This window comes from Peromyscus californicus, unplaced genomic scaffold (genome assembly GCF_007827085.1).
Source record: "Peromyscus californicus insignis strain IS unplaced genomic scaffold, ASM782708v3 Scaffold_4__1_contigs__length_199733344, whole genome shotgun sequence".
NCBI lineage: Eukaryota > Metazoa > Chordata > Mammalia > Rodentia > Cricetidae > Peromyscus > Peromyscus californicus.
The window spans coordinates 112,629,160-112,655,347 of NW_026294562.1; the positions used below are offsets into that span (position 1 = coordinate 112,629,160).

Here is a 26,188-nt window from a genome sequence, read left to right on the forward strand (position 1 = left end):
TTCCAAGGAATCCGAAGCCTTCACACAGACGTACCTGCAGGCAAAACAAGAGTGCACATGAAATAAAAAAAATTATAAAAAAAATACAGAAGCATTTCTGAGATAGTGTTTGGCAGAAAGAACGCTGGAATTGGATGACGACTTGAATTTACGCTCCAAGATTCACACTTTTGTCAAGTTTCAGGGCTGGTCACGCTGAACTTCAATTTTCCACTCGTATAAAACGGAGATAATATGTACCCCATAAGGCTTTTGTAGGAAACAGGCTACGTGAAGCGATTCTGGTAAAGGCGCATTACTACTCCTAAAATGTTACACAAACCTCACAAACGTCTTCTTTCAGCACCGTATTTAGAAATTTTGACTCACACAAGCACGGAAATCACGTACTAACATTCAAATTCTCCGGGCTCACCTCCCCGGAGGTCGGCGCACGGCACTATGGGATTTGTAGTCTTGGTGAGATGCCGGCTCCTCCTTACTCCCTTAGAAGGAGGAAATGGGTGCAAGACCCGGAAGTACTAGTCCCTGAGAGGCGTGCAGGTTAGGGAGGGAGGGTCAGAGGTCGCCGGGCCAGAATGCGTTCCTGTGTTGCTATGTAGTGGAGGGACACGTTCCCTCCTGCAAATTCTGGAAGGTTCTTGAGTTCACTTAGGAGAGTGGCTGCGGAATTCCTGGTCTCCGGCCCGAGGCGCCCGCTGGCGGAGCAGAGGCGCCGAGGGCGCTGCCATGTTTGGCTGCCTGGTGGCGGGGAGGCTGGTGAGGATGGCTCGGGCGGTGGCAGGAAGGGGTCGGTGACCGAGAGCCGGGTGGTGGCACGGTGCACGGGGCCAGGAGCGCGAGGAAACCCACTCGTCTTTTTTTTTTTTTTTTTTTGGCGTGGGCGTGTGCGATGGGGAGTGGGACGCTTGCCCAACCCTTAGACGTGTTTGAATGGTTGTCAGGATTTTTTTATCGAGTGCGCATTTTGCTCCACGTCCTGGGCTGAGTGCTCCAATTACTCGTTCTTTCAGCCTTCTGTGTGGCGTTTATTTCGGCATTTCGCCGTAACCGTGCTAACTCCTGAGATAGTCATTCTCTGTTTGCAGTTCAAGAACTTACACTCAATAGATGGTGTAAATAGTCGCTTAAATTGGTAATGCCACTTAGAAGTAAAGCTGAGATTTGTAATCTAAAGCTAAGTGTTTTCCAGAGATTTTTAAGTTGCTCAGGCAATGAGTTTCCGTTGGGTGTATTTGGAAGGTTCCTTTTCTGAAGTTTACTGATCCAATTTAAAATTTTCCACCCTGTGTACAATTGTGCTTAAAATAATTGGAAGCTGACTAGTAGGAATGATTGAAATTTAAGTGTGAACCCTATCTGTGGTAACCAAGAAGGATTCGAGTGAAATGCTTCCTTATTGGTCAAAAGAGATGCACTTGCTTTTCCAGAGCGTTAGAATGAAATGAAATGAGTGCCTGGAATTGTTGGGGAATAATCCAGAGCGAGTCTGGTTTGTTAGAAACCACCCGTATTTCCGTCTTGAGACTTGACTCCCTTACATTCAGAGCTCTTTCTTTGCTTTGTTTCTCCCTGCTTTGTTAAATTTTGCAGCCTCTTTGTTAAATTGTGTCTCACGCGTGGTAGGCAAGCTCTCTACTGCTCCCAATCCCTTTTCACCAGCTTTTGATAATGTATTCTGTACACTCAGCTCTTACGGAACCACGTGGTTGAAACCACGGGCTTACCAGCGTCAGAAAGCTTGGTTTCTGTCTAATGGGAGACCCCTGTGGAGGTGTGGTGGTGGTAGCACTGGTGATCTACTTTTGGAATGTCCCAGCTCCGGAATTGGAAGATGAAAGAAACAGTTTGAGATGAGTGTGGGACTCAGATGTCTGTCATTAACAAAGCCCAGCCTGCTGTCTCACACCTGTAATTCCAGCTATTCAAAAGGCAAGGGAGGAGGGTCACAGTTGCAGGACTCCTGGCTCAAAAAAAAAAAAAAGCGGAGTCGGGGGGTGGGATCGGGTGTTGGAACTGGGCAGTGGTGTCAGGAGGGAAGCAGAGGCAGGCAGATCTCTGAGTTAAAGGCCAGGCAGGCCAGCCTGGTCTACACAGTGAGTTCCAGGACAGCCAGGGATACACAGAGAAATCCTGTCTCAAAAAACAATACAAAAAGGGTGTTGGTGGTTGAATTATTATTATTATTATTATTATTATTATTATTATTATTATTATTATTATTTTTGAGACAGGGCTTTTTTGTGTAGCCCTGATGGACCTGGAACTCACCTCATAGACCAGGCTAGCCATGAATTCAGAAATCAGCCTTCCTCTCCCAAAGTGCTGGGGTTAAAAGAGTGTGCCTCCACACTGGGCTCAGAATTCTTGTTTAATAAGCCCAAGACTGGGTTCAAACCTCAGCACTACACACCACAAAAGCAAAACAGCAAAAATTACGTTTTTAAAAGAATTAAAAAACAAACCAAATCCTATGTAGAATCTATGTGTCATGTTGTGGACTAATCTGGAAGAGAATTTAGAGTTATGTCCGCTTTATTTGCCCAACATCAAATTTATATAATAAATATCCAGTAGGTATTTCTTAAGATTTTTTTTTTTGGTGATGTTTGGCTTGAAATTGTGTATCAATAGACATAAATGAAAATGCAGAACAAATAGACCTGCTTTTTTTTTTCTTTTTCTTTTTTTCTTTTTCCCTGGAGCTGAGGACGGAACCCAGGGCCTTCTAGGCAAGCGCTCTACCACTGAGCTAAATCCCCAACCCCCACAAATAGACCTACTAACAGCTCAAAACTTAGCTACATTCTTCTCTTGCCAGAAAATTCACCTATTTAAACTTATGAACCTAATTTTCATTATTTGAGTTTTTTTCCTTTTTACTTGAGATGGATTTCTCTGTGTGACCCTAGCTGTCTTGGAAGTTGCTCTATAGAACATGCTAGCCTCAAACTCAGGGTTCCACCTCTCTCTGCCTCCCGAGTGCTGGGATAAAAAGCCTTCACCACCACAACCAGCTATGAGGTTTTTTCTTTGAGAAAAGTACCCAAAGAAAAAAAGCAAGGTTCCCCCACTCCATTTTTCCTTTGTTTGCTTGTTTTAACTAAGGTCATGTATTAGAGTGTCTAGTTGGATGTGGCGGCACATCACTGTAATCATCCTAGCACTTGGGAGATGGAGACAGAAGACCAAGGAATTTGAAGCTGGTCTTCACTACATAGCTCACCCAAGGCCAACTTGGGTCACATGCATAAGGTCCTATCTTAGAAAAGGAGATTGGATTATGGGTACAAATTTACAGAATGTCTCTTACCTGTGCAATAAAAGTTGAAACATACTTATTTTGCCTTATGGTTATTTCAAGACTTGTGAATACCATAGTTTCTCATGCCTTCCAAGAAATATATGTGCTAAAACTTGGTGAAGTTGAATTTAATCCTACAGGAAGGCTTGGTTTATATTTTTTGTTTTAAATTTTATGTTTTTATGGTGGAAAATTTTAAGTTGGGTCAGTAAATTTCATAAAAGGGAATCAGAGCTTGACCTTAAAACACTCAGCCCCAGTTGAGTATAGTGGCTTGTACCTGTAACTGTGACACCTGGGAGGCAGAGCATTAATTAGGATTGAAGGTCATCCTCTGTTATATAAGGAATTTGAGACTGCTTGAAGGCTGCTGGGGCCTTCGTGAGATCCGGACACTCAGCCTTGACATCTTGGGGTTTAGTTTAAGAATGAATGTTATACTACTATATAGATGGAGTTAAGTAGTAATTTGGTTTTTAAGGTTTCTTGTATTGGTAGGATAGAAAATTATAGAAAAAAAAAGTAAGCATTTACGTAGCAGCAAATACTGGGCACAGAAAATTAGTTGCATCACGTTTTAAGAATTCAGTATTTGGGTTAGGCGGGTCATGGTAGCACATGCCTTTAATCCCGGCCTTCAGGCAGAGGCAGGCCTGGTCTACTGAGTGAGTTCCAGGACAGTCAGGACTATTCAGAGAAACCCTGCCTCAATAAGTAAATAAACAGACAAATAAATAAGTTAGTGTTTAGTCTTCAGAATAATTGTGGTGATGCAGATTTGTTGTTTTGTTAAATAGCAATTACAATAAACCAGAAACATGGGAGGCAGAGCCAAGTGGATCTCTGTGAGTTCGAGGCCAGCCTAGTCTACAGAGCGAGATCCAGGACAGGCACCAAAACTACACAGAGAAACCCTGTCTCAAACAAACAAACAAACAAACAAACAAACAAACAAACAAAAAACCCAAAAATAAATAAGTAAAACCAGAAACAAACAAAACAAAACAAAACCTCAACCCTGTGTAAGTTAAAATACCTGGGTCCTCTCAGAATTGCTATTTCTTTTTTTCATGATGCATATGGATATAGCAATATTAGTATTAACAAAGAATTTTATGTATAACCAGCCCCAACCCGCAGGATCTCATGTAGCCCAGGATGGCTTCCAACTTGCTATGTTGCTGTGCTTCCAAGGTTTGGCCATGATTTCCTGATTCTCCTGTCTCTGCTTCTCAGATGTCGGTGCCACCACACATGGTTAGTCACCACTTATTCTTCCCATAAACTAAGTTCCCTTTAGTTTGAATGGTAAATCTTTGCAGCTAGTTGGACAGCAGGATTAGGTTCTTGAGAACCTTTGGTTTCAGCATTAAAAAAAATCATGCCATTACTTTGTTTCATATGCATTTGTGTTTAAAAAGGTATGTATTTAAACACAATTTAGCCAGGAGAGATGGTATACAACGTAATCTCAGTACTTCAGGCAGGAGAGTTACTATGAGTTCTAGACTAGCAGGAGGGGTGTGGGAGATTTACATAAGCCAGTACTAGGTCAGCCATGGTTACATAGCAATATTCTGTTTCCAACAGACATCATTGTTGATTGGCCTAACACCATTATAGCTCCTTGCTGAAGAAAAGTACAACAATGCATTTTTCCATGGAGACATTTCATAGTCATCTTACAAGTAGACACACTGGAAGCACTGTATAAAGTGAGACCATTTTAAGTTTCAAAAATCACAAAACAAAAGCACAAAGTGGAAAACATGGCACTAAATAGGTTGCAAAAAGGACATTTGTCACAACATGGATGCTGAAACAAGAAGGCACCACACAGCCTTGTTCCATTTTAACTGGACATGTTTCTCACAAGGCAACTTAAATTGTTTTGTTGTGTTCTGCCCCTGAGAGTGTTGGTGAGTGTTTGGAGAAACCGTACAAGCCTTGTCTTTGGGTTATAAATCAGTTTTAGTGGTTGAATTTGCTAATCTAGAATCTTAGAATAATTCAGTACCCATTTTAATTACCTGACCTTCTGTCCTTCAGATTGAGGCTAAAAGCCTAGTAATGTTCAATTCAACACGCTTTCATTTTTACAAGGGTTTCATATTTTAGACAGAGTCTCATGTAACCCAGGTAGCCTCAAACTAGCTATGTAGCTGGGAATGACCCCACAAGTCCCGGGATAACAGGCATGTGCCACCATGTGCCCATTCTTAGAATGTTCTTGTTATAACCATAGCTATTTATTTTGTAAGTAAAAATCCATTAGGGAATTTCTGAGCGAATGTAGCAGTATTTTGAAAAGATTACATTCATTAAATGAGTATTTAAGGCTGACTATGGTTTGGGATTTTATCTTTTGGTATATTTATTTGGTGGTTTTGTAATTAGAATATTAGACTAACTGCAGGTGACAGTGGCAGTACTAAAGGTTAGAGTAACCCATCACATTCTCAAACTAAGACTGGTTTCTTATTTTCTAGGTGCAAACAGCTGCACAGCAAGTGGCAGAGGATAAATTTGTTTTTGACTTGCCTGATTATGAAAATATCAACCATGTTGTGGTTTTTATGCTGGGAACAGTCCCATTTCCTGAGGGTATGGGAGGATCTGTCTACTTTTCCTATCCTGACTCAAATGGGGTGCCAGTATGGCAGCTCCTGGGATTTGTCACGAATGGGAAGCCAAGTGCCATCTTCAAAATATCAGGTCTTAAATCTGGTAAGAACGATATTCAAATAATGTCATAGTTAAGCTTTTTCCTAACTAGTATTACACAAAATACAGCTTTTAAGCTTCCACCATGTTTTCTAAGTAACAGGTCATATATTCTATTCTTTTCCTAAGAATGAGGATGCTATTTAGAAACATTTAGAAAGTAGAAAGTGAAAGCTCCCCAGGTACACACACAGTGCTTGCCCTCTGGTCCTGAGGGAAAACACTCACTCTCTACTTTGGACCTTCCTGAGTATTTTAGTAAAGAAAGGTGGTCTCCCCACATTTTGCAGTATGCATGTCTGTTTTAAATACAAATAGATAAAAATGCAACTGTATAGGAAATAAAATGGAAATTCTTCATTAAAAATTTGAACTCTTATGGCTCAGTTGGTAGTGCCTAGCTGTAAGCATGTAAAAAGTCAGATGTGGTGGTATGTGTTTGTAATCCCAGCACCAGGGAGGCAGAGACAGGTGTACTCTAGGGGCTTGCTGGGCAGCCAGCCTAGCCAAACTGACAAGCTCCAGGCCAATGAGAAATCGGTGGCAAAAACAATTTGGACAGACTCATGGAATAACACCAAAGATTACCCCTGGTCTCTATAGACGTGTACATGTGCACTCACATATGTACTTGAACATGTACACCTGAATGCATACACACTTCCTCATGTATACACATACCCACATGCACACACATGTGAACATGCATGTACACACAGTTGTTTTCAGCTTTTGTGTTTAATCTCTAGCATTCTTGTTTTGGTTCTATTAAAAATGAGGGGACATGATCTTCACTTTAACACTCTGCAGTATTTTTTGAAGCAATGTGAAATGAGTCTCGATTGGATGCCATTTGCTCCCTCTGAAGCTTTGTTTTTCTCAAGTCTAGATGGAGGTGTGTAGAAACTCTTCAGTGTGTTTCTCATATAGAGATTGCATATGGAGGCCGAGTGAAAACTGATTTAGGCAGTATAGATAACATGTTTACATACTTAACAAATAGGTGCCTGCTCTGGGAGTTTAAAGATAACAATTAAGTTCTTGTCTGCAGTAATGGCTCAGTGGTTAAGAGCACTGACTGCTGTACCCACAGGGCAGCTCACAACTCTTTGTAACTCCATTTCTAGGGGATCTTACACCTCTTACAGACATACATGCAGGCAAAACACCAGTGCTCATAGAAATTAAAATAAAATAGAGAAAAAAGGTGAAATGTAGCTGTGAGTGTAAGTACTGGGGAGAATGGATTAGTAAGCTGCAGGTGGTTGGGGAAGTTCTCTGGAGGAGATAGAATTAGTGCTCTTGGGAAGAGTTTGTCAGGCCTATGGCCTGTTGGCATTATTTTCCAGGAGTGGGTACATTTTCTAGGTGAAGGAGTAAGTCAGAATTTGAGAACGTGCTGTGCTCAGAATGGTACAAGAGTGCCTGTGGCAGGGATAGGTGTGGATCATAAATTGAGAGGTTACTATTAATAGATTAGCAATTTTTAATGTGCTTGAGGTACAGACCTGTTTGGTGTACAAAGTTTGTGTACTAGAAATGCAAACATCATTGACTTGAGAAAATTGAAGTTCTGAATAGACATACTATGAATAAATTGAGTAGTTAAGATCTTATGTCTGCATATACAGAAAACACAAAGTAAATTGAGTTGCTATTGTTTTCATTATAAAAATTTCTAATGTATACAATATTAGATAAAATATTCTCATCATCCACTTTAAAAATGACCATCTTAGGGATATCATTTTGTTTAAATTCCTGTCCATGTCTCTTTTGATACGATTGGAATCAAGAGTCCTAAATCACAAGTAATCTATAAATATGTTAGTGTCTGTCTTGGAAAGATAAATTTTAAAAGCCTTTTTTTTGAAGGCCAGGAGTGTATATCTCAGTAGTCAGAGTACTTGCCTCCAATGTACAAGGTTCTGGGTTCAAGGCCAAGGACCACAATGTTGATCTGTCCCACAGAGGGCATCACCCCACACCACATCACTCATCTGGGGTTAGGGCTTGTGGGACTGTGCACTTGTCCTGGCTCACCTCACCTATTGGTGAGAATTCTGGTCTCCTGTGCCCACACTACCCCTTTCCACTCTTACTCTTTCATTTCTTGTTCTTTTCAGCCACCTTGTCACCGTCTTATGATTCCTGACCGTCGTTCTTGCTGACATGGTCTGTCCTGGTTCCCTAGTTCCTCGTTCACTGTCTGGTGCTGCTGTCTCACTCTGTAGGCCCTGCTTCTCCTTTGTATCCGGTCTGTTATCTCCTCCCCAGTGTAGGCAACTACTAACCTACTTTCTGATGCCATAAAATCAGTTGTATTTTCTAGAGTTACATATTGATGTCATGTAGTGTGTACTTTCTCGAGAAGCGGCTTCTTTAATTGAACACAATTGATTTTGGAGTCTTCTATATTATAGTGTGTATCCCTAGTTCATTCCTTTTGTGGTTGTTGAATTACAAGCTCTTTTAATAGAATTTCATGCCATACAAAGCTTAAGTGTGGCACATTTCTACTATGAAGCATTGAATTATTTGTGTGTGTGTGTGTGTGTGTGTGTGTGTGTGTGTGTGTGTGTAGCACACATGAATGGAAACTGATACATTACTCAGTTCACTGCTAGGTAGCATTCTATTGATGTTGAACACACTGCAATTAATTTGTTTATTTACTCCCTCTTCCTCCCCCGCCCAAGAATTTTTTTTTTTTTGACTATGTAACCCTGGGTGGCCTGAAAATGACTATGTAGAACAGATTAGCCTGAACTCATTGAGATCAACTCGCCTCTGACTTCCAAGAACTGAGAATAAAGGTATGTCCCACCATGTTAGGCTGTGTATTAATGATTTATGAACATTTGGGATATTTCTAGATAATTGGGTCCTAAAATAAAGTTGCTCAGTAGGTAAAGGCACTTGCCATCAAGCCTGAGGATCTGAGTTCAATTCCCAGGACCCACATGGTAGAAGGAGAGAACTGACTCCCACAAGGTGTTCTATGACCTCTGACCTCCACACCTATACTGTGACGTAAATACAAATATTTCTACAAACGTGTATGTGAACTTTTGCATGGCATTTACTTCTGCTTCTTTGTGTAAGAGCAGAGGAGTAGAATGGCTGGATAATATAGTACTTGGATATCTTACTGTTGAAGAAGCTACTCTAAATTCTTGCCAGCCTTTGGTATGATCTTTCTTTGCCGTGCTAGTAATTTAAAAGTAGTACATCATTGTTTTTTTAATGAACATTATTTTAATGTCTAGTGATACTGAGAATGCTTTTTCATGTGCCTTTTTTTCTTTCTTTTTTTTTGTCTTCAAAGGCAGGGTTTCTTTATGTAGCCTTAGCTGTCCTGTAAACTCGCTTTGTAGACCAGGCTGGCCTCTGCCTCTCTCATGTTCCTTTTTGAGGTCTATGTAACTTCTTGATGAGTGCTCAGATCCTGAGATCCCCCTCTACCGCTCTCCCCCACCACCGCTCTCTTTCCTCCTCAGCCAGAAGAACTTGGCATATGGTTTAGGAAGGTCTTAAACTTGAGATTTCTCTACGTCAGCTTCCTAGGTGCAGATTACAGGATCGTCTGCTGCTTCTGGAAGTTAGAGTTTGGAGAGTTCTTGGCATGAGTCCTTTATCAGATTCATGGTCTGAAAATACCTTTGTCTTCACCTTTGATTGATTACCTTTTTTCTCTTTGTGGTATGTTTATTTAATATATGTTTACATTTTTGGTATAGTCTGTATGGATTGTGTTTTTTGTTTCTGTCCAGTACAAGGTATGTTTTGAAAGTTTTTTTTTTTTTTTTTAATTCTTGGCAAATAGATATCTAGTAGTTCCAGCACAATGTGTTTAAAAGATGGTCAAGAGCAAATTGTCTTGTCATTGAGCACACTCACTTGGTTTTCATTTGGGAGTTCTCCCTACTTTGTTTTAAAAGTAAAATATAGGGCTGGAGAGTTGGCTCAGTGGTTTGAGAGCACTGACAGCTCTTCTAGAGGATCCGAGTTCAATTCCCAGCACCCACATGGCAGCTAACAACTGTCTGTAACTCCAAGATCTGACAACCTCACACAGACATACATGGAAGCAAAATACCAGTGAATATAAAATAAAAAAAATAATTTAAAAAGTAAAATATAAACATACATTAGTATTAACCTACATTTTCAATTAGAATATAATGTACATGTATGTATATAGGCACAAAGGTGCAGAGATCAGAGGGCAACTTTTGGGATTGGTTCCTTAACCATGTGTGGATACAAGATATGGAACTCAGGTTGTCAGCCTGACAGCAGGTACCTTACCTATTGAGCCATCTTGCTGGACTGTATTCATTTAGTTTAAAAAGATACAAATAAAGTGGAAACAGATGTTTTTCCTTTTTTTTTCTCCTTTGAGACAGATTTCTCGGTGGACCAGTTCTGGCTGTCCTTGAACTCACAGAGATCCACCTGCCTCTGCCTCCCGAGTACTGAGATTGAAGGTATGCACCACCAGCTGCCCTGGTGAAATATATATGTTTGTTTATTATTTTGAGACAGGGCTTCTCTGTGTAGTTTTGATGCCTGTCCTGGATTTGCTCTGTAGACCAGGCTGGCCTTGAACCCATAGAGATCCACCTGGCTCTGTCTCCCAGTGCTGGGATTAAAGGCGTGTGCCACCACCACCCAGCGAAATAAATAGATATTTTTATAGTGTTTTTTAAACAATAGAACGTTAGTTGGAAAATGATGGAAATATTGGATGCATTTGATCTGTATTTGTAGTAATATGCAGTATGGGGAGAGGAACAATGGATGGGGGAACAAAGAATACTTTTGGTTTGGAGTTGAGAAGCCCACATGGCATGATGGCAGAGCCTTAAGTATAAAGTTGTAAGTTGAATTTGTGGCAATTCAAAGCCTAGAATTTTGCTGGCATATTTTACACCCAGACTTGTAGCATTGATTAAGATGAAGGTTGGACTCTTGGTCACCAGCTAGTAGATCAGGGCATGTTGGTTTGTTTTAGAGACATACCAGTTAGATTGTCTATAGTTGGACTTTTCTTTGGGCTTCCAGCTCATAAATAATGACATGGAGACTTATGATTAATTATGAAAGCTTGGCTCTAGACTTTTTCTCAACTAGCTATTATGACTTAAATTAACCTGTTTCTATTAATGTATGTTCTGCCACGTGACTCAGCTACCTCTCCTCTGTACTGTAGTATGTCCGACTTCAATGACTTGCTGGTGTCTCTTCTGGGCCTAGATTCATCCTGAGCTCCTCAGAAGTCCCACCTAGTCTCTCCTGCCTAGCTATTGGCCATTCAGCTCTTTCTTAAACCAATCACAGTGGCGCATCTTCACACAGTGTGAACAAATATTCCATTACATTGTCAGTTTGTTTGTACCTTATCATGCCATTGCCATAGCTTTGCCTACATTTTTAGTTTGGAATGGGATTTCTCTTTTGTTGTTGTTGTTTGTTTATTTTTGTTATTTTTGAGCTTGCTCACTCTGTAGCTGAGGCTGGCTCAAAGCTCACTGTGTAGTCCAGTAGTCTTTCACAGTTAATCCTCTCACCTCAGTGTCCCAGATGTTGGGATTACAGGCGAGAGCTACCTTGCCTGGCTTGGAATGGGTTTCATTGTCCCTTTTCTTTTTATGAGCAGTACTCCATGTCCTCTTTCCAGAGGTTCCTTGGGAACAGTGAAAAGTACCCTCTCTTGTCCATTTTGCCTTGTCTTAGCCACATTTCTTTGTCTTGTGACACCTAAGAGGAGTGTACTAATCAGGATTCTTAGAGGACCAGAACCAGTAGAGTGGATATATATTATAAAAGGGGGGCTGTTAGATTGGCTTACACAAGGGGGCCAGGCGGTCCAACAATGCCCTCTTCAGGCCGGAGAGCTAAAGAACCTGGCAGCTTCTCAGGTCGTAGGGCTGGATGCCCCAGCAGTTCTGATCTGCTGCAGGCCTGGAGGATTTTGGAGACTGCTGTTCTTCAGATCCCGTTGGAAGACAGAGGAACCTGGGTTCTGTGGCAGTGAAATGGGCAGCAAGAACTGGTGGCAGGCAGACGAGCAACAGTGCTTCGTCCTCGCCATAACCAGGCCCAGGAGTTGTCTCTGTGGAGACTCTCAGTGTCCTTAAGTAGGATAACTGTCAAAGAGGCACTCAAGAATCATGAGTTGAGGCATTTTCTTACTCTTTTCTTTCATTCAGTCTGAGAACATTTAGTAAAAAATGAATTAATCTAATTTAGTCATTGTAATGGAAATTTTAGGAACGATGACATAACAATGTCATTGTTTTTTCTCATGAAGTTAGATTTAAATTGTCTAAAATTAGTTGGGTGTGGTGGCTCATACTTTGAATCTCAGCACTGGAGATAGAGGCCAGCCAGGGCTATTGGTGAGGACTTCAAATCTAGTAATAATGCTTGATCACTTGTTGATCCATTATAGGAAAGGATTTGTTTTCATTTTGATAATGAATAAGATCTTCTAGTCTCTTATTTAAAAAGTAGTTTCCCCTTATTTCCGTTTAAACATGGCTGTTGATGGTTTTATCCACTAAAAAAAATTGTAAGTAGTATTTGTAATGGTTTAGTAGAAATAATTCAAGGAGCTTAAATATTTAGAGATCCTGTGCATTTCAACATCAAATGATAAAATGCTGTTAAAATGGAAAAGGCACTTTAAAAATACTTTTTAAAATATTAGAATTATTTTATTTTATTTTATATGCATTCGTGTTTTGCCTGAATGTATGTAAGGGTGTTGAATTCCCTGAAACTAGAATTACAGACAGTTATGAGCTGCCATGTGGGTGATGGGAATTGAACCAGGGTCCTTTGGAAGCGTAGTCAGTGCTCTTAACTGCTGAGCCATCTCTCCAGCCCCAGATATTAGAATTCTTAAATTTATGTATGCAAGATAGTCTTATAATTCACAGGAAATATAGTGTAAGATCTAAAAACACATGGGCTTGTGATAGATTCCTTTTTTTGTTTGTTTTTGGTTTTTCAAGACAGAGTTTCTCTGTGTAACAGCCCTGACTGTCCTGGAATTCACTCTATAGACCGGGCTGGTCTCAAACTCACAGAGATCTGCCTGCCTCTGCCTCCTGAGTGCTGGGATTAAAGGTATACACCACCACTGCCGGCCAGATTTCTATTTTTTAGCTTTTGAGATACTCCTTCAAGCCCGAGTCTTAAGCTTGATTAGGTTGAGCAAAGCTGACCAAGCACATCGAGCCTGGAGGAGATTTGCTCTTAGCTTCAGGCAGCTGGAGCTGAAATTATTCTTACAACCACCAGCTCTCTAATAAGGTATTTAGGTCAGCTCAGGGTTGTTAGTATTCGTGTGCTCTACTTTAACTTTTTTTTTTTTTTTTGGTTTTTCGAGACAGGGTTTCTCTGTAGTTTTGCGCCTTTCCTGGAACTCACTTTGTAGACCAGGCTGGCCTCGAACTCACAGAGATCCACCTGCCTCTGCCTCCCGAGTGCTGGGATTAAAGGCGTGCGCCACCACCGCCTGGCTACTTTAACATTTTTATTTTTATTTTCTTCTGTCTTTGGCATTCTTTTCATTTGAATATTTTAAAGCTTATCTGTAAGCTATATTTCTTTACTTTTTTTTCTTTAGTATTTCCTAGAGATTATCATTCACTTTTTACAACATTCCATGAATTAATACTATAGAAGTAAATATCTATATATGTTGAGAACTATAAAGTGAAATTTGGTAACTTTTTTTTTTTTGCTTTTTTGAGACAAGGTTTCTCTGTGTAACAGTCCTGGCTGTACTGAAACTCGCTTTGTAGACCAGGCTTCCTCGAACTCACTGAGATCTGCCTGCCTCTGCCTCCCAAGTGCTGGGATTAAAGGTGTGCGCCACCAACGCCTGACTGAAATTTGGTAATTTTTATAATATCTCATATTCCATTTTCCTTGTTTATTGGTTCATTTAGTAAAATTCTGAATATAATGACAAATTTAGGGCAAAAATAATTTTGACTATTTTTAACTAAAAATATTTGTCTCCATTCTTACTGTTTTTATACTAAAGTTAACATTGGTGTTGCTATTTTGTTTTGTTTTGTCTTTTGAGACAAGGTCTCTCTACATAGCCTTGGCTTACATAGTCCTGGAGCTTAATATGTAGACCAGGTTGACCTTGAACTCACAGAGATCCTCCTGCCTCTGCCTCTCTGGTATTGAAGGCATGGACCACCATGCCTGACTATCATTGGTGTTCTTGGTAGGCATCAAGAAAGTCAGATGATGGAAAGCCAGGTGCTCTGTTAAGATACTCTGCCTGTTTTTTCCAAGGTTTGGAATTTTTACATTTTTTCAGAGTCAAATAACATAGGCAAAAAGGCTATTTACTTACACTTTTGTTTTGACTTAATTTGGTCCACCACAGCATTTCATTTCCAGATTGTCCTGAGAATTTTCTTAGTGGACTACATCTTTAATTTTCTCAATTAAATCCTTTTACTGGCCATAATCTTCTGTTGCATAGCTATCTCATTAACATAAAAGGTACTCTATGATTTCAAAATCCATTTCTACATATACCTAGTGTATCTCTCAAGTTTTATGTTAACACTGACTATTGCTTTTTTCACTTGTTTCTTTAAATGCCATACTGAGTTCTGAAAGTGGTATCTGTGCTTTGTAGTATTTATTTTTAGAATCTTCAGAAAACTTGATACTGCTTCCAGCATTCAGAGAGTCAACTAAAAACTGGTTCAAGTTAAGCATCTATCAAAACCCGTAACACCTGTGAATAATGAAATGTTAACTTTTGGGTTATGATAAATCAGGAATATGAGTATGATATTTTTAAAATTATGAGTTAAAATTTTGATTCTGAATTTAGAAGTAGAAAGCATTTTTTCTTGCCAAAGATAATTAAGTACTCTGGAAAAAAAATATCAGTAATGTATATTTATGCATATTTATGTGCATTTGTCTGTCAAAGAGAAATGTTTGCGGAGTTCATATACTATTTGAAGAGTTTGTTGAAGCCACATGCACATACCCGTTCATACACACAAAGTTCAATTTCAAACCTTCCTTTTCTCTGTAGGTTAACTATTTGTAAAGTGTTTCAAGAGACAAGGAGGAAATAGCGCAATGCCTCAGTCAGGGAGCATTCCAGTGACATCTGCAGTGGAGAATTATATGGAGAATGGGAAACAGAAGAGGCCAAGATTGGAAGAGCAGGTGGGGGAGTAGGACCTTAGGTCAGATATGAAAACACTTACATAGAGCTTGACAAATTTTTCATTGTATTTGTAGCACTTTTAATATGTGATTATACTTAATAAAATAATAAGAAATAGTTACTCAAATTGCCTGTAGCATAAGAGAAAATAAGTATGAATAAATACTGTAATAGGGTTTTATGAACTATAAACCTTGTTATTAAAAGGATTATATTTTGTGTTCCAGGCCTTTAGAGTAAATCAGGTACCTTGTAGTTGAGTTTTCCTTTATGTTCTTTTGACCAAAGCCTGATTGTGAGATACTATTAGTTTAAAATTCAAGTTTTTATTTTTATTTATTTATTTTTGGTTTTTTGAGACAGGGTTTCTCTGTAGCTTTGGAGCCTGTTCTGGACTAGCTCTGTAGACCAGGCTGGCCTTGAACTCACAGAGATCCACCTGGCTCTGCCTCCCGAGTGCTGGGATTACAGGCGTGCGCCACCACCGCCCGGCTCAAGTTTTTAAAATATCAGTTCTAGAGGCTGGAGAGATGGCTCAGTGGTTAAGAGCACTTACTGATCTGGCAGAGAACCTGGGTTCAGTTCCCAGCACCCACTGGCTGCTCAAATTTGTCTTTAACTCTAGTTCCAGAGGATCTGATGCTCTGCTGTGGTCTCCATGGACTCCATGCACACATAGGTACACATCCATGCAGGTACTCACACATACACATAATCTTTAAAAAACTCGTTTATATATTTTTTTATATTATAAAATTTTTTATATTATTATTTATATTATGTGTATGTGTGATAGGAATGTAAGACAAGCACTCTTCTACCACTGAATTACATCCCTAATTCTGCATCAGAGATTTAAGACTTTATTTTGAAAAAAGAAATTAGTGGAGAATCTAAGAGTTGTTCCTTCTACTTCCCCCACATTTATCATTTTTGCCATATTTGTCATTATCTAGATAAAAATTGCATATATTAATTTGTATGTGTGTTATGCATGTGCTTGTGTGCCATGCTGCATGTGTGGAAGTTGGGGATTGCTTCTCTCCTTCCACCATGGGGATTGAACTTAGTGTATTTACCTGCTGAACCATCTCACTGGCCCTATAGACATGCGCTTTTCTTCTGGAAGTTTTGCAAATATGTTGTACTTGCTGTTCTTTACTCCTGAATGTCGGAGCTTATGTTTTGTAGGTCCATGGAAGAATCTTGCCTATAGAAACACAGTATAATCAAGTTCAACGTTAATGCAAACAGAGTACTCTCATCTAATTTGCAGTCTGTATTAGTTTTGTCATTTGTCCCTAAAATGCCTTTTGTAACTGTACCATTGGCCTTCATCTGAGATCCAAGCAGGATCATGCATTGTGTATAAGTGTTACACCTCTCGTCTCTGATCTGGTACAATTGCTTAACTTTCCTTTGCCTTTCATAACAGTAACATTAGAATACCTGTGAAAAAAAAGCTGAAAATTGTTTTTATAAATCTCCATTTGGCTTTTCTTTCTTTCTCCCCTCTGCCTCCTCCTGTTTTCTTTTTTCTTTCAAGTTTTTGAGACACAGTCTCATTATGTAGCTGGCTGGCCTGGAGCTCCCTTTGTAGACCTGGCTGGCCTCCAGCTCACAGATCCACCCACCTCTGCCTAGTGTTGGCATTAAAGGTGTGTGCCATCACACCTGGCCCTGATTACTTCTTTATAATTCTGCTCTTTTCTTTTGGGGCTTGCTGCTGTATTTTTAATGAGACCGCTCTTAGCTTTTCCTATATGTGGTGTAAATGATCTCTTATTCAATTCAGTTGCCAGAAGGAAAACTTACACAGACTCCAGCTTTGTTTTAAAATTGGGTTGAGTTTGTCAAGAAGGGATAGAAACCAGCTCAAGATGTTACTATTAGTCTGTGTTCATGGCAGGGGCTGGTTAATCGGAATGGCACCTTGTGCGCTCCCACAACTTCCCCACTCGCTTCACTGAGTGGTTTCATTGTAAGGATTAAAGAATGAGTTAGAATGTTTACCAAAGAATTTGATGGAAATGGGTAGAATAATGGGCTGGAATGGGCTGTGACTTTGGAGTTGGGCTTCTCTCTTTTGTTCCTCAGTGGTGCTTGTTACTGGGTGTGCATTCTTTGTCAGTAAATTCATTAACTTAGTAACATATTTGCTGTTTAACATACCTGAAAAAACCTTTTTTCCCTCCACTTTTGTGTGTATGTGTATGTGTGTGCGTGTAAATATATGTATGGGGCATGTGTACATTTACCTGTGCTTGTGCTTGTGAGGCCAGAGCAGGACTTGGGGTGTCTTTCTTTTTCACTCTCTGCCTTATTCTTGAGAGGTCGGGTCTCTTATTAAACTTGAAACACCACCCACTAGAGAGCTCCAGGGATCTGCATGTTATGCCTCATAACCCCATGCTGTGGTTATTGGTCCATACAGCCTTCAGTCTAGTTCAGATCTTTCCTCTCTGAGCCATGTCTCCAGTTTCACGGTTTTTGTTGGTTGGTTGGTTTTGTTTTTGAGACATGGTCTTTTGTACCCCAAGGTGGCCTCAAACTTGTCTATGTAGCCAAAGATGGACTTAAACTCCTGCCTCTACCTTCCTAGGGCTAGGATTACAGGTGCACACTAACATGCTCAGGTGCCAAGGTGTCTTGCTATGCTGCCTAAGCTGGTCTCAACACTCAGGGCAAGGAATCTTCCTGCCTCAACCACCTGAGTAGATGGGACTGCTGGCATGTGCCACCATACCTAGCTCTAGGTGTGTGCTTTAGACCAAGATGTTTTAATCATAGAGGAGAATTCACATACAATGGAAATAATAGCTAGAGTGCAAGTTGTTTTGCAAGCATTAATTGTAATGTATGCAAAATGCAAGGATAAGATACAAGATATGGAAAATACATTAGACATAAGATATGTAAAATGGCACAGCTGGTACTCAGTACATGGTTGTTTTGTTTGTACAGAGTTGTGAAATGCCAGTGCTAGAAGAAATATTAGAAATCACTAGATAAACTGAATATGGTGGTATCCCCCCAGCACCTTAATCTCAGCATATTGAAGAGGGGAGAGGAGGACCAAGAGTTCAAAGCCAGTCTGGGCTACATGAAATCTTATCTCCAAAAACCAAACCAGAAATCACCCAGATAATGAAACTTGTTCAGAATAGTTAAGTGACAGTATTGTCCAGTTAGGAGTTTAAGCTTGTTGAGAGTAGAAACTCTTAAGATCTCCTAACTTGGTAGAGTTTGGATATTTCTGTACATACATTTTAAATATCCAAATTCAGGTATGTTAAAACATCAAGGGCTGGAGAGATGGCTCAGTGGTTGGCTCAGTGGTTAAGGGCACTGGCTGATCTTCCAAAGGTCCTGAGTTCAATTCCCAGCAACCACATGGTGGCTCACAGCCATCTGTAATGAGATCTGGTGCCCTCTTCTGGCCAAAAGGCATACATGCAGACAGAACACTTTATACATAATAAATAAGTCTTTTAAAAAAAAACATCAAATACGTTACCATTATGTAAGTTAATGTATTTACTGATAATAAAGTTTTAAAATATACACTTTCTGAAACTGTTAGTGAAAAATGTATTTTCATGCTTGTTATTCTGTTAATAAATATGAAGCAAAGAGGTATAAAATACATATTTCATATATATTAATATATAAAGGATAAGTAGTATATTATGTACAAAAGGTATATATTATTAATATATAAGATATATATGTGATTTCTAATCTTTCTGTTCAGTACTGAGAATGCTGTTAAGATGTTTTCATGTAACATACATTGTCATATTCAGATGTTACTGTGTGGCAACTTCCTTCTTTCGTCATAAGCATTTTCAGTCGTCTTCTTTGGCTGCTATGTGCACATACAGTATCTGAAACAGTGGACTTGCAGCTTTTTAGTTTTTCTCTTGAGCACCTAATTAGATGAATTAGATTTCATGATTTTCTTCTTTTTTAGAAGTCTTTTGGAGGAACAGAGGAAACTTTTACATGTATAACTTTGGGTGTTGCTCCTGGGAGATGTCCACCTTGTTTTTTGAGACAGGGTCTTTCACTGGGACCTTGGTCTTGCCAACCAGGATAGGTTGGCTGGCTGGTGCTGGGATTACAAGTGTGACCCATCATCCATGACTTTTTTATGTGCATGCAGGGGATTAAATTCAGGTCCTTGTGGTTAGGCAAGCAATTTCCCAACTGAGCCATCTCCTCAACCCCTTGTATACATTTTGGTAGAGCAGAAGCTTATTTTTATCTTGCAGTTATAGAAGTCCAGTGGGTCATTTTTAAAATCAAAGATGTATTTGAGGCTGTGTTTTACTATTCTAGTATCTCATACACTGTGGCACTCAGTCAAGAAATAATTTTACTTTCAACTCATCACTTATTTTTAACTATGCTAAAAGAAAAAGGTTGAAATATATAAGAAAGGTGGAAGAGTGATAGAATTGCTCATGACAGAGGTTAGCTAGCTTTTTTGTAAAGGGTCACATAGTAAATATTTTAGTCTTTCTAGACCACAGGTGGTCTCTATGGCATATTTCTCTTGCAATAACTTCAGACATTTAATCTGTATTCTTAGGTCTCAGGTCATACAATGGGATGTGAGATTTGCCGTTGCACTGATGTGTAATCTTCATAGAGCAGTTTTCTGTTATGTAATATTTTTTTTTTTTTTTTTTTTTTTTTGGTGGGGGGGTTTGAGACAAAGTCTTTCTATGTAGCTCTGGCTGTCCTAGAACTCACTCTATAGGCCAGGCTGGTCTCAAACTCAGAGATCCGTCTATCTTTTCACCCCACGTACTGGGATTGAAGGCATGTGCCACGTGCCCAGCTGCAGTTACACCATCTTTAAAGGAAATGGAAAAAGGAGACTAGAGACATGATCATCATGGCTGCCTTTTATTAAACAGAATCCAGAATTCACACTTTTCAGACTTTGTTCATAATGGTAAAAGAAGGAAATGGGGAGACTTGTGTTAGCGAGAGCAGGGTGTTCATGTCCACGGACAGCTGGTGTAGGTTTCCTTTATCAGTAGAGTTCCAGCACTGAGCCTGAAGTGGGGAGCAGGCCTTCAGGTCCAGAGCAGCTGTCATAGAGAGCAAGCAGACCAGGACACTGAAGTGAGTCATCTCTTAGTTATCAGAATCATAGAGAAAAACTTAATACCTCTTAATGTGTTAAGCCAGAGAGAGAGTCCTCAAGTTAGTTTGAATTTGTAGCACCTGTAAATTTCTTTCAGGAGAAGGAAGCCAGCACCCGTTTGGAGCCATGAATATTGTGCGAACCCCATCTGTTGCTCAGATTGGTATTTCAGTGGAATTGTTGGACAGTCTGGCTCAGCAGACTCCTGTGGGCAGTGCTGCTGTGTCCTCGGTTGACTCATTCACGCAGGTAAGGCATACGTATTTTAATGCTTTTTCTGCCCTCTCCCCCATTGTGGTATAGTGACAAAATTGTACATCTTTATGGTGTTTAAGATAATGTTTCGATATATGTCTGCTTTGTGAAGGAACTAAAGCCAGGTACCATGCCCCTGATGTCACATTCTTCCTTGTGTAAGCATACTTGAGCTCTGATGCAGAGTTCAGGTATACTTTCAGTGTATAGTCTTCTGTTGTACATAAACTTTGTATGCCTTGACCAGCACCTCCCCTTGTCCCCAAACCCTTGACAGCCACCATTCTCCTGTCTGCTTCTGTGAGGTCATACACTTTTTGAGCTTTTAAATAAAGGACTTATACTTTTATTGAACATTTTACTTTGAAATATTTTAGGCACATAAAGTACAGAGAATAAATTAGCTATTGCACAGATTTTTATTACGTACTTACTCAGTGTCAAGCATTTTTAAGTCCAAATAGATACAAAGTAACACCTGCCCTAAAGTAACACCTGTAGACAGAATAAAATAACACCTGTCCTTGTGGACAGAATAAAGGACCGCCTGTCTTTGTAGACAGAATAAAGTAACACTTGTAGACTTGTAAAAGCACCACCCCCTGATTTGTTACATTCTCTCATATCTACTCATTTCTGGGTTTCTCGCTCCCTTGTCTTTTGCATACATTTTTGTTTCCTGTTCTAATTTGTGCCCAGAGTCTGCAGGTATAAATTGTAGCACTTTGACCTTCTTCTGGAGCCCATCTTCTCTGACCTCTCCGCTTTTCTTTCTTTCTTTCTTTCTTTCTTTCTTTCTTTCTTTCTTTCTTTCTTTCTTTCTTTCTTTCTTTCTTTCTTTCTTTCTTTCTCTCTTTCTCTCTCTCTCTCTCCCTTCCTTCCTTCCTTCCTTCCTTCCTTCCTTCCTTCCTTCCTTCCTTCCTTCCTTTCTTCCTTCCTTTCTTTCTTTCCTATGGTGAATTGGTTATTTAGGTCTCTTATGTAATCTATTTGGGTTGTTTTTTACGATTAGTATAGATTCCTTTATTCCTCTTCTATGCTGATGAATTTCTTTATTTTTATTTTTTCTGGCCCATTGTTTTAATAATTACCCCTCCCCCAGTAATAACCTTTGTCCTGTATTATGTCACATATACTCAAGTATATTCTGGATTCTTTTACTCCAAGTAGTTTGTCTGCTTCTTTGCAGAAAGTTTTATTTTCTCTTTTGTTGTTTTGAGACAAGGTCTTGCTATGTAGTTCCAGCTGTGCTTCCTGAGTGCTGGGATTAAAGGTGTGTACCACCACTGCCTGGCTGCCAGTTAAGTTTTAATGTCTAATAGTCCAAGTTCCTTCTCATTATCAGAATAGGCCTAGGTATTGTTCCTAATAATTTTAATCACCTTGTTGTGTTCCAGATAGTACCACCTAGTCAGGCTCTGTGAAAAACTTCATTAGAATTTTGTTGAAAGTAGCACTGAACTTACACATTTAATTTTCGGAGACTTGGTTCCTTTCTTTACACATTGTCTACCTCTCTGTGTTAGAAAAGGAAAAAAAAAGAAAAAAGTCTTGGTGCTGGTGTGGAGGGTTGCTGTGAACTTTGTTTATAATGGTAATCTTTTGGTTAGTGACCTTACTAATTCTTGATATTAATGCTACCATAATGGTAGATCTTTGACTTACATTACCTCCATCCCAATGAAATGAATAATATCTCTTGTGAAAAGGAAGATGCATCAGGAACTTTGAGGGCTGGTTTTGTATTTTTGAGAAAGTAATACTGGGATGATCATTTGTTTTAAATTTATTTGTGTGTGTGTGTGTGTGTGTGTGTGTGTGTGTGCGCGTGCGTGCGTGCATGCATAAGTGTGGTATGGTGATTGTGGAGGTCAGAAGACAACTTTTTGTGAGTTGATTCTCTTCTTCCACTCTGGGTTCCTGGGATAGAACTCAGGCCCTCAGGCTTGCATGGCACCTTCCTTTACTCTCTGAGCCATCTCTATGGCCTGGGGGACTGTTTTTGAGTGGGCCCTAAGTAGCACTGTCTTTAATTTCTTTACTTTTAGGTTCATTGCCTGTAAGCACTTGGTTTTCATGAAGAATTAATGAGTTTACTTCTAATTTCTACTATGGACACTTGAAGGATATTAGTAGCTTTGATCATTTTAGGGTCAATAAAAAGAGACAGATTAACAAGTAGAAGAAATGGAATAGTACTTTGCCCATCCTGCTTTCTTTTACAGTAATGGTTCCAGTAGCTTTTCTTCTTTCTCCCTTTATCTATCTTTCTTTCTTTCTTTCTTTCTTTCTTTCTTTCTTTCTTTCTTTCTTTCTTTCTTTCTTTCTTTCTTTCTTTCTTTCTTTCTCTCTCTCTCTCTTTCTTTCTTTCTCTCTTTCTCTCCCTCCCTCCCTCCCTCTCTCCCTCCTTCCCTCCCTCCCTCCCTCTCTCCCTCTCTCCCTCTGTCCCTCCCTCCCTCTCTCCCTCTCTCCCTCTGTCCCTCTGTCCCTCTCTCCCTCTCTCCAGACAGGGTTTCTCTGTGTAGCCCTGGCTGTCCTGGAACTCACTCTGTATATCAGGCTGGGCTTGAACTTAAGAGATCTATCTGCCTGCCTCTGCCTACTGAGTGCTGGGACTAAAGACTACTGCCTGGCTGTAGCTTTTCTCAAGATAGTTAAGCTTTTATATTTCTGTCAAGACATAGACCTCATATAGCTGGTTATTGTTTTATATGGGAAAATATGGTGATTGGAGGAGAGTGATTTTAGAGGTGTGTGTGCTGTGGGATGTTCTGTATGGCAAATATGTTGCTCTGATTGGTTAGTAAGTAAAACACTGATTGGCCAGTAGTCAGGCAGGAGGAAGTATAGGCAGGACAAGGAGGAGAAGAATGCTGGGAAGTGGAAGGCTGAGTCAGAGACACTGCCAGCCGCCACGATGACAAACAGCATGTGAAGATGCCGGTAAGCCACAAGCCACGTGGCAAGGTATAGATTTATAGAAATGGATTAATTTAAGCTGTAAGAATAGTTAGCAAGAAGCCTGGTACAGCCATACAGTTTGTAAGCAATATAAGTCTCTGTGTTTACTTGGTTGGGTCTGAGTGGCTGTGGGACTGGTGAGTGAGAGAGATTTGTCCTGACTGTGGGCCAGGCAGGAAAACTCCAGCTACAGGTGTGCAGACATTGAGATGAAAGGTTTGAAGGAAGATTTTCCCTTTACTCCTGTAGACCAGTGTCATCTTATGACTACCCTAAGCTTTCCTCAATAGACTGTCTTAGATCTTACTCATTTACGTAATTTATTGTAAATACAGAGACCCTGTTTCTCTAGCACTGGCTGGCCTGAAACTATGTAGACCAAGCTGGTCTGGAACTGATAGAAATCTGCCTGTCACTGCCTCTTGTGTGTTCGAATTAAAAGTGTGTGCCACCATACCCAGCTGTCTTAGAACTTATATTCCTTAGAACCAAGTTAATACAGGAATATTTTTAAATAAATAAAAATATTGAGGTCTAAACTGAATATTTAATGTAATTCACTAACATCAATTATTAACTTTTCAGTTCACGCAGAAGATGTTGGACAACTTCTACAATTTTGCTTCATCGTTTGCTCTCTCTCAGGCCCAGATGACACCAAATCCGTCTGAAATGTTCATCCCGGCAAATGTGGTTCTGAAATGGTATGCAACAATTTCAGTCTCTAGTATTAAGACTTTAGTAACTATATATATTTTGCCTGTGAATGTATTTCCTCTTAGAGAGGTAAACATAGTCTTTTATGGTGGATATCAACATATGTTAATATATTGCATACCAATAGTGTATATTCTGTAGTGTTCAGATCTGGAATAGTTCAACCCTAAGTATCCTATTACATAGCAACCATTAGAAATTCATAAAGACAGGGAAAGATAATTGTGTTTTGGGGATCACTGTTAGGGATGATAACATTATGTATATGTTGAGTTAGAAATACTATATTGACACTTGATATTTTTTCCCTGGGGCTGGAGAGCTGACTCTGGTTAAGAGCACTTGATGCTCTTATAGAGGACCTGGGTTCAGTTCCCAGTATCCACAACCAATTGTAACTCCAGTTCCAGAGGAGCTGATGTCCTTTTCTGGCTTCAGTGGATATCACACACACACATGGTACACATACATGCATGCATTTAGAATGTTTTTACAAGTAAAATAAAAATAACTCAAAAACATTAACAAACAAAATTGAAAGTCAGCACCCCAGGCATCATGTGGCTTATGCTGCACCTTGAATATATGACCATTTTTCTCCAATTTCCTGTTTTGTAGGGATTTTTTTCACTTTGAATGTCCCAGTGGGGAGCTGGTTCAGAGCTCTGTAGGAGGTAGTACTTTTCTGAGCAAGGGCCCTGGAACATACTGGGTTTGTGTTTTGTCCCAGTGCTGCTGTGGCTTTGAGCCAACTGTTCTCAGGGATGTACAGTGATTCCCTTTCCTGACTTTCTGTCATGGGATCAGTGTGATTGGGGGGTTGGGGTGAGCGCTCCTCTCCCCCAAGAGCTGTCTATCCCACGTTACCTTAGGTTACTGTTCCTGCTCTTCATAGTGATGACTTCCAGAGTTACTGTCTACTTTTTTATCGTAGTTTTTGGAAATGACATAAATTTATTTTTGATAAAAGTTATTTGGTAAGTTATGAAATTGTGATTGAAATGTTCTTATATAAATCTGAATTTTCTTTTCTAGGTATGAAAATTTTCAGAGACGACTAGCACAGAACCCTCTCTTTTGGAAAACATAACTTGAATAAAATAATTTGTCATGTCATTTAAAAGCATGAAGTCAAAGGGGTCATGAAGCCTACCTTTCGAAACTGCTTAGTGACTATGAAACTTACACAAAACCCTTATGAACATTAGACACTTTGAACAAGGAAAATGTTCAGTATTAGTTACCTTTTCCCTTATAAGTGTGAAATACTTCTTGGAGGCAAACATTTTGTATCAGCTGTCATTCATTTCTTAAAATAAATCCTACTCACAGTAGTAGTATTTGAAATACCTTTGCATGTGTACCCTTTTTGTTCATTCCCACAGTACTTTGCTAGAGTAGTTAACTTGGTTGGTTGGTTTTAAGGGTCTCATGTGCCCAGGACAGCCAGTAGCTAAGTTAATCCACAGGCTTGATCCACCATGTCCTGCTAGAGTAGTTAACTTTAAGTCAACTATTTCATAATTGGGGAACTTCTGAAAAACATGTCAAATATGTGTTTTAAGATGAGAAAATTAGCTTCAGGGAGTTTTTCTTTTCTTTGCTCTTCTTCCTGCCCCCCAGGGTGTGTGTGTGTGTGTTTTGGTTTTGAGACAGGGTCTCAAAACTCCCTCTGTAGCTTAAGAATGTCCTTGAGCTCTTGGTGCCCAGCCCCTGCCTCCTGAGTGCTGGCATTACAGGGATACACCACCACATTTGGTTTCAGGGAATATTTCTTAAGATTGGCAAGTTTGTTGTTTTTCAGTCAAGAAAGGTTGGTTGCCAGTTTTTATATCTGCAGATT

General features: G+C 39.7%; 1 protein-coding gene across 3 annotated transcripts; it reads left to right on the forward strand.

The window, feature by feature from the left end:
* Window positions 1-541: 541 nt before the first annotated feature.
* Window positions 542-25,696, forward strand: Hikeshi (heat shock protein nuclear import factor hikeshi). 3 transcript variants are annotated; one of them, XM_052712504.1, is made up of 5 exons: window positions 543-759; window positions 5,794-6,031; window positions 20,510-20,661; window positions 24,214-24,332; window positions 25,381-25,696. In XM_052712504.1, the coding sequence occupies exons 1-5, from the start codon at window positions 730-732 to the stop codon at window positions 25,433-25,435; spliced, it is 594 nt and encodes a 197-aa protein (XP_052568464.1). In that variant the 5' UTR covers window positions 543-729; the 3' UTR covers window positions 25,436-25,696. The 3 variants fall into 3 exon arrangements, with proteins under 3 accessions (XP_052568465.1, XP_052568464.1, XP_052568466.1); XM_052712505.1 differs by lacking the exon at window positions 5,794-6,031 and having other exon boundaries at window positions 542-759; XM_052712506.1 differs by lacking the exons at window positions 543-759; window positions 5,794-6,031 and adding an exon at window positions 15,133-15,253.
* Window positions 25,697-26,188: the final 492 nt, after the last annotated feature.

Coding starts and splice junctions, on each gene's coding strand:
- Hikeshi (XM_052712504.1), top strand. CDS start 730: ATGTTTGGCTGCCTGGTGGCGGGGAGGCTG. Junction 760..5,793: donor GCCTGGTGGCGGGGAGGCTG/GTGAGGATGGCT, acceptor CTTATTTTCTAG/GTGCAAACAGCTGCACAGCA. Junction 24,333..25,380: donor GCAAATGTGGTTCTGAAATG/GTATGCAACAAT, acceptor TTTCTTTTCTAG/GTATGAAAATTTTCAGAGAC.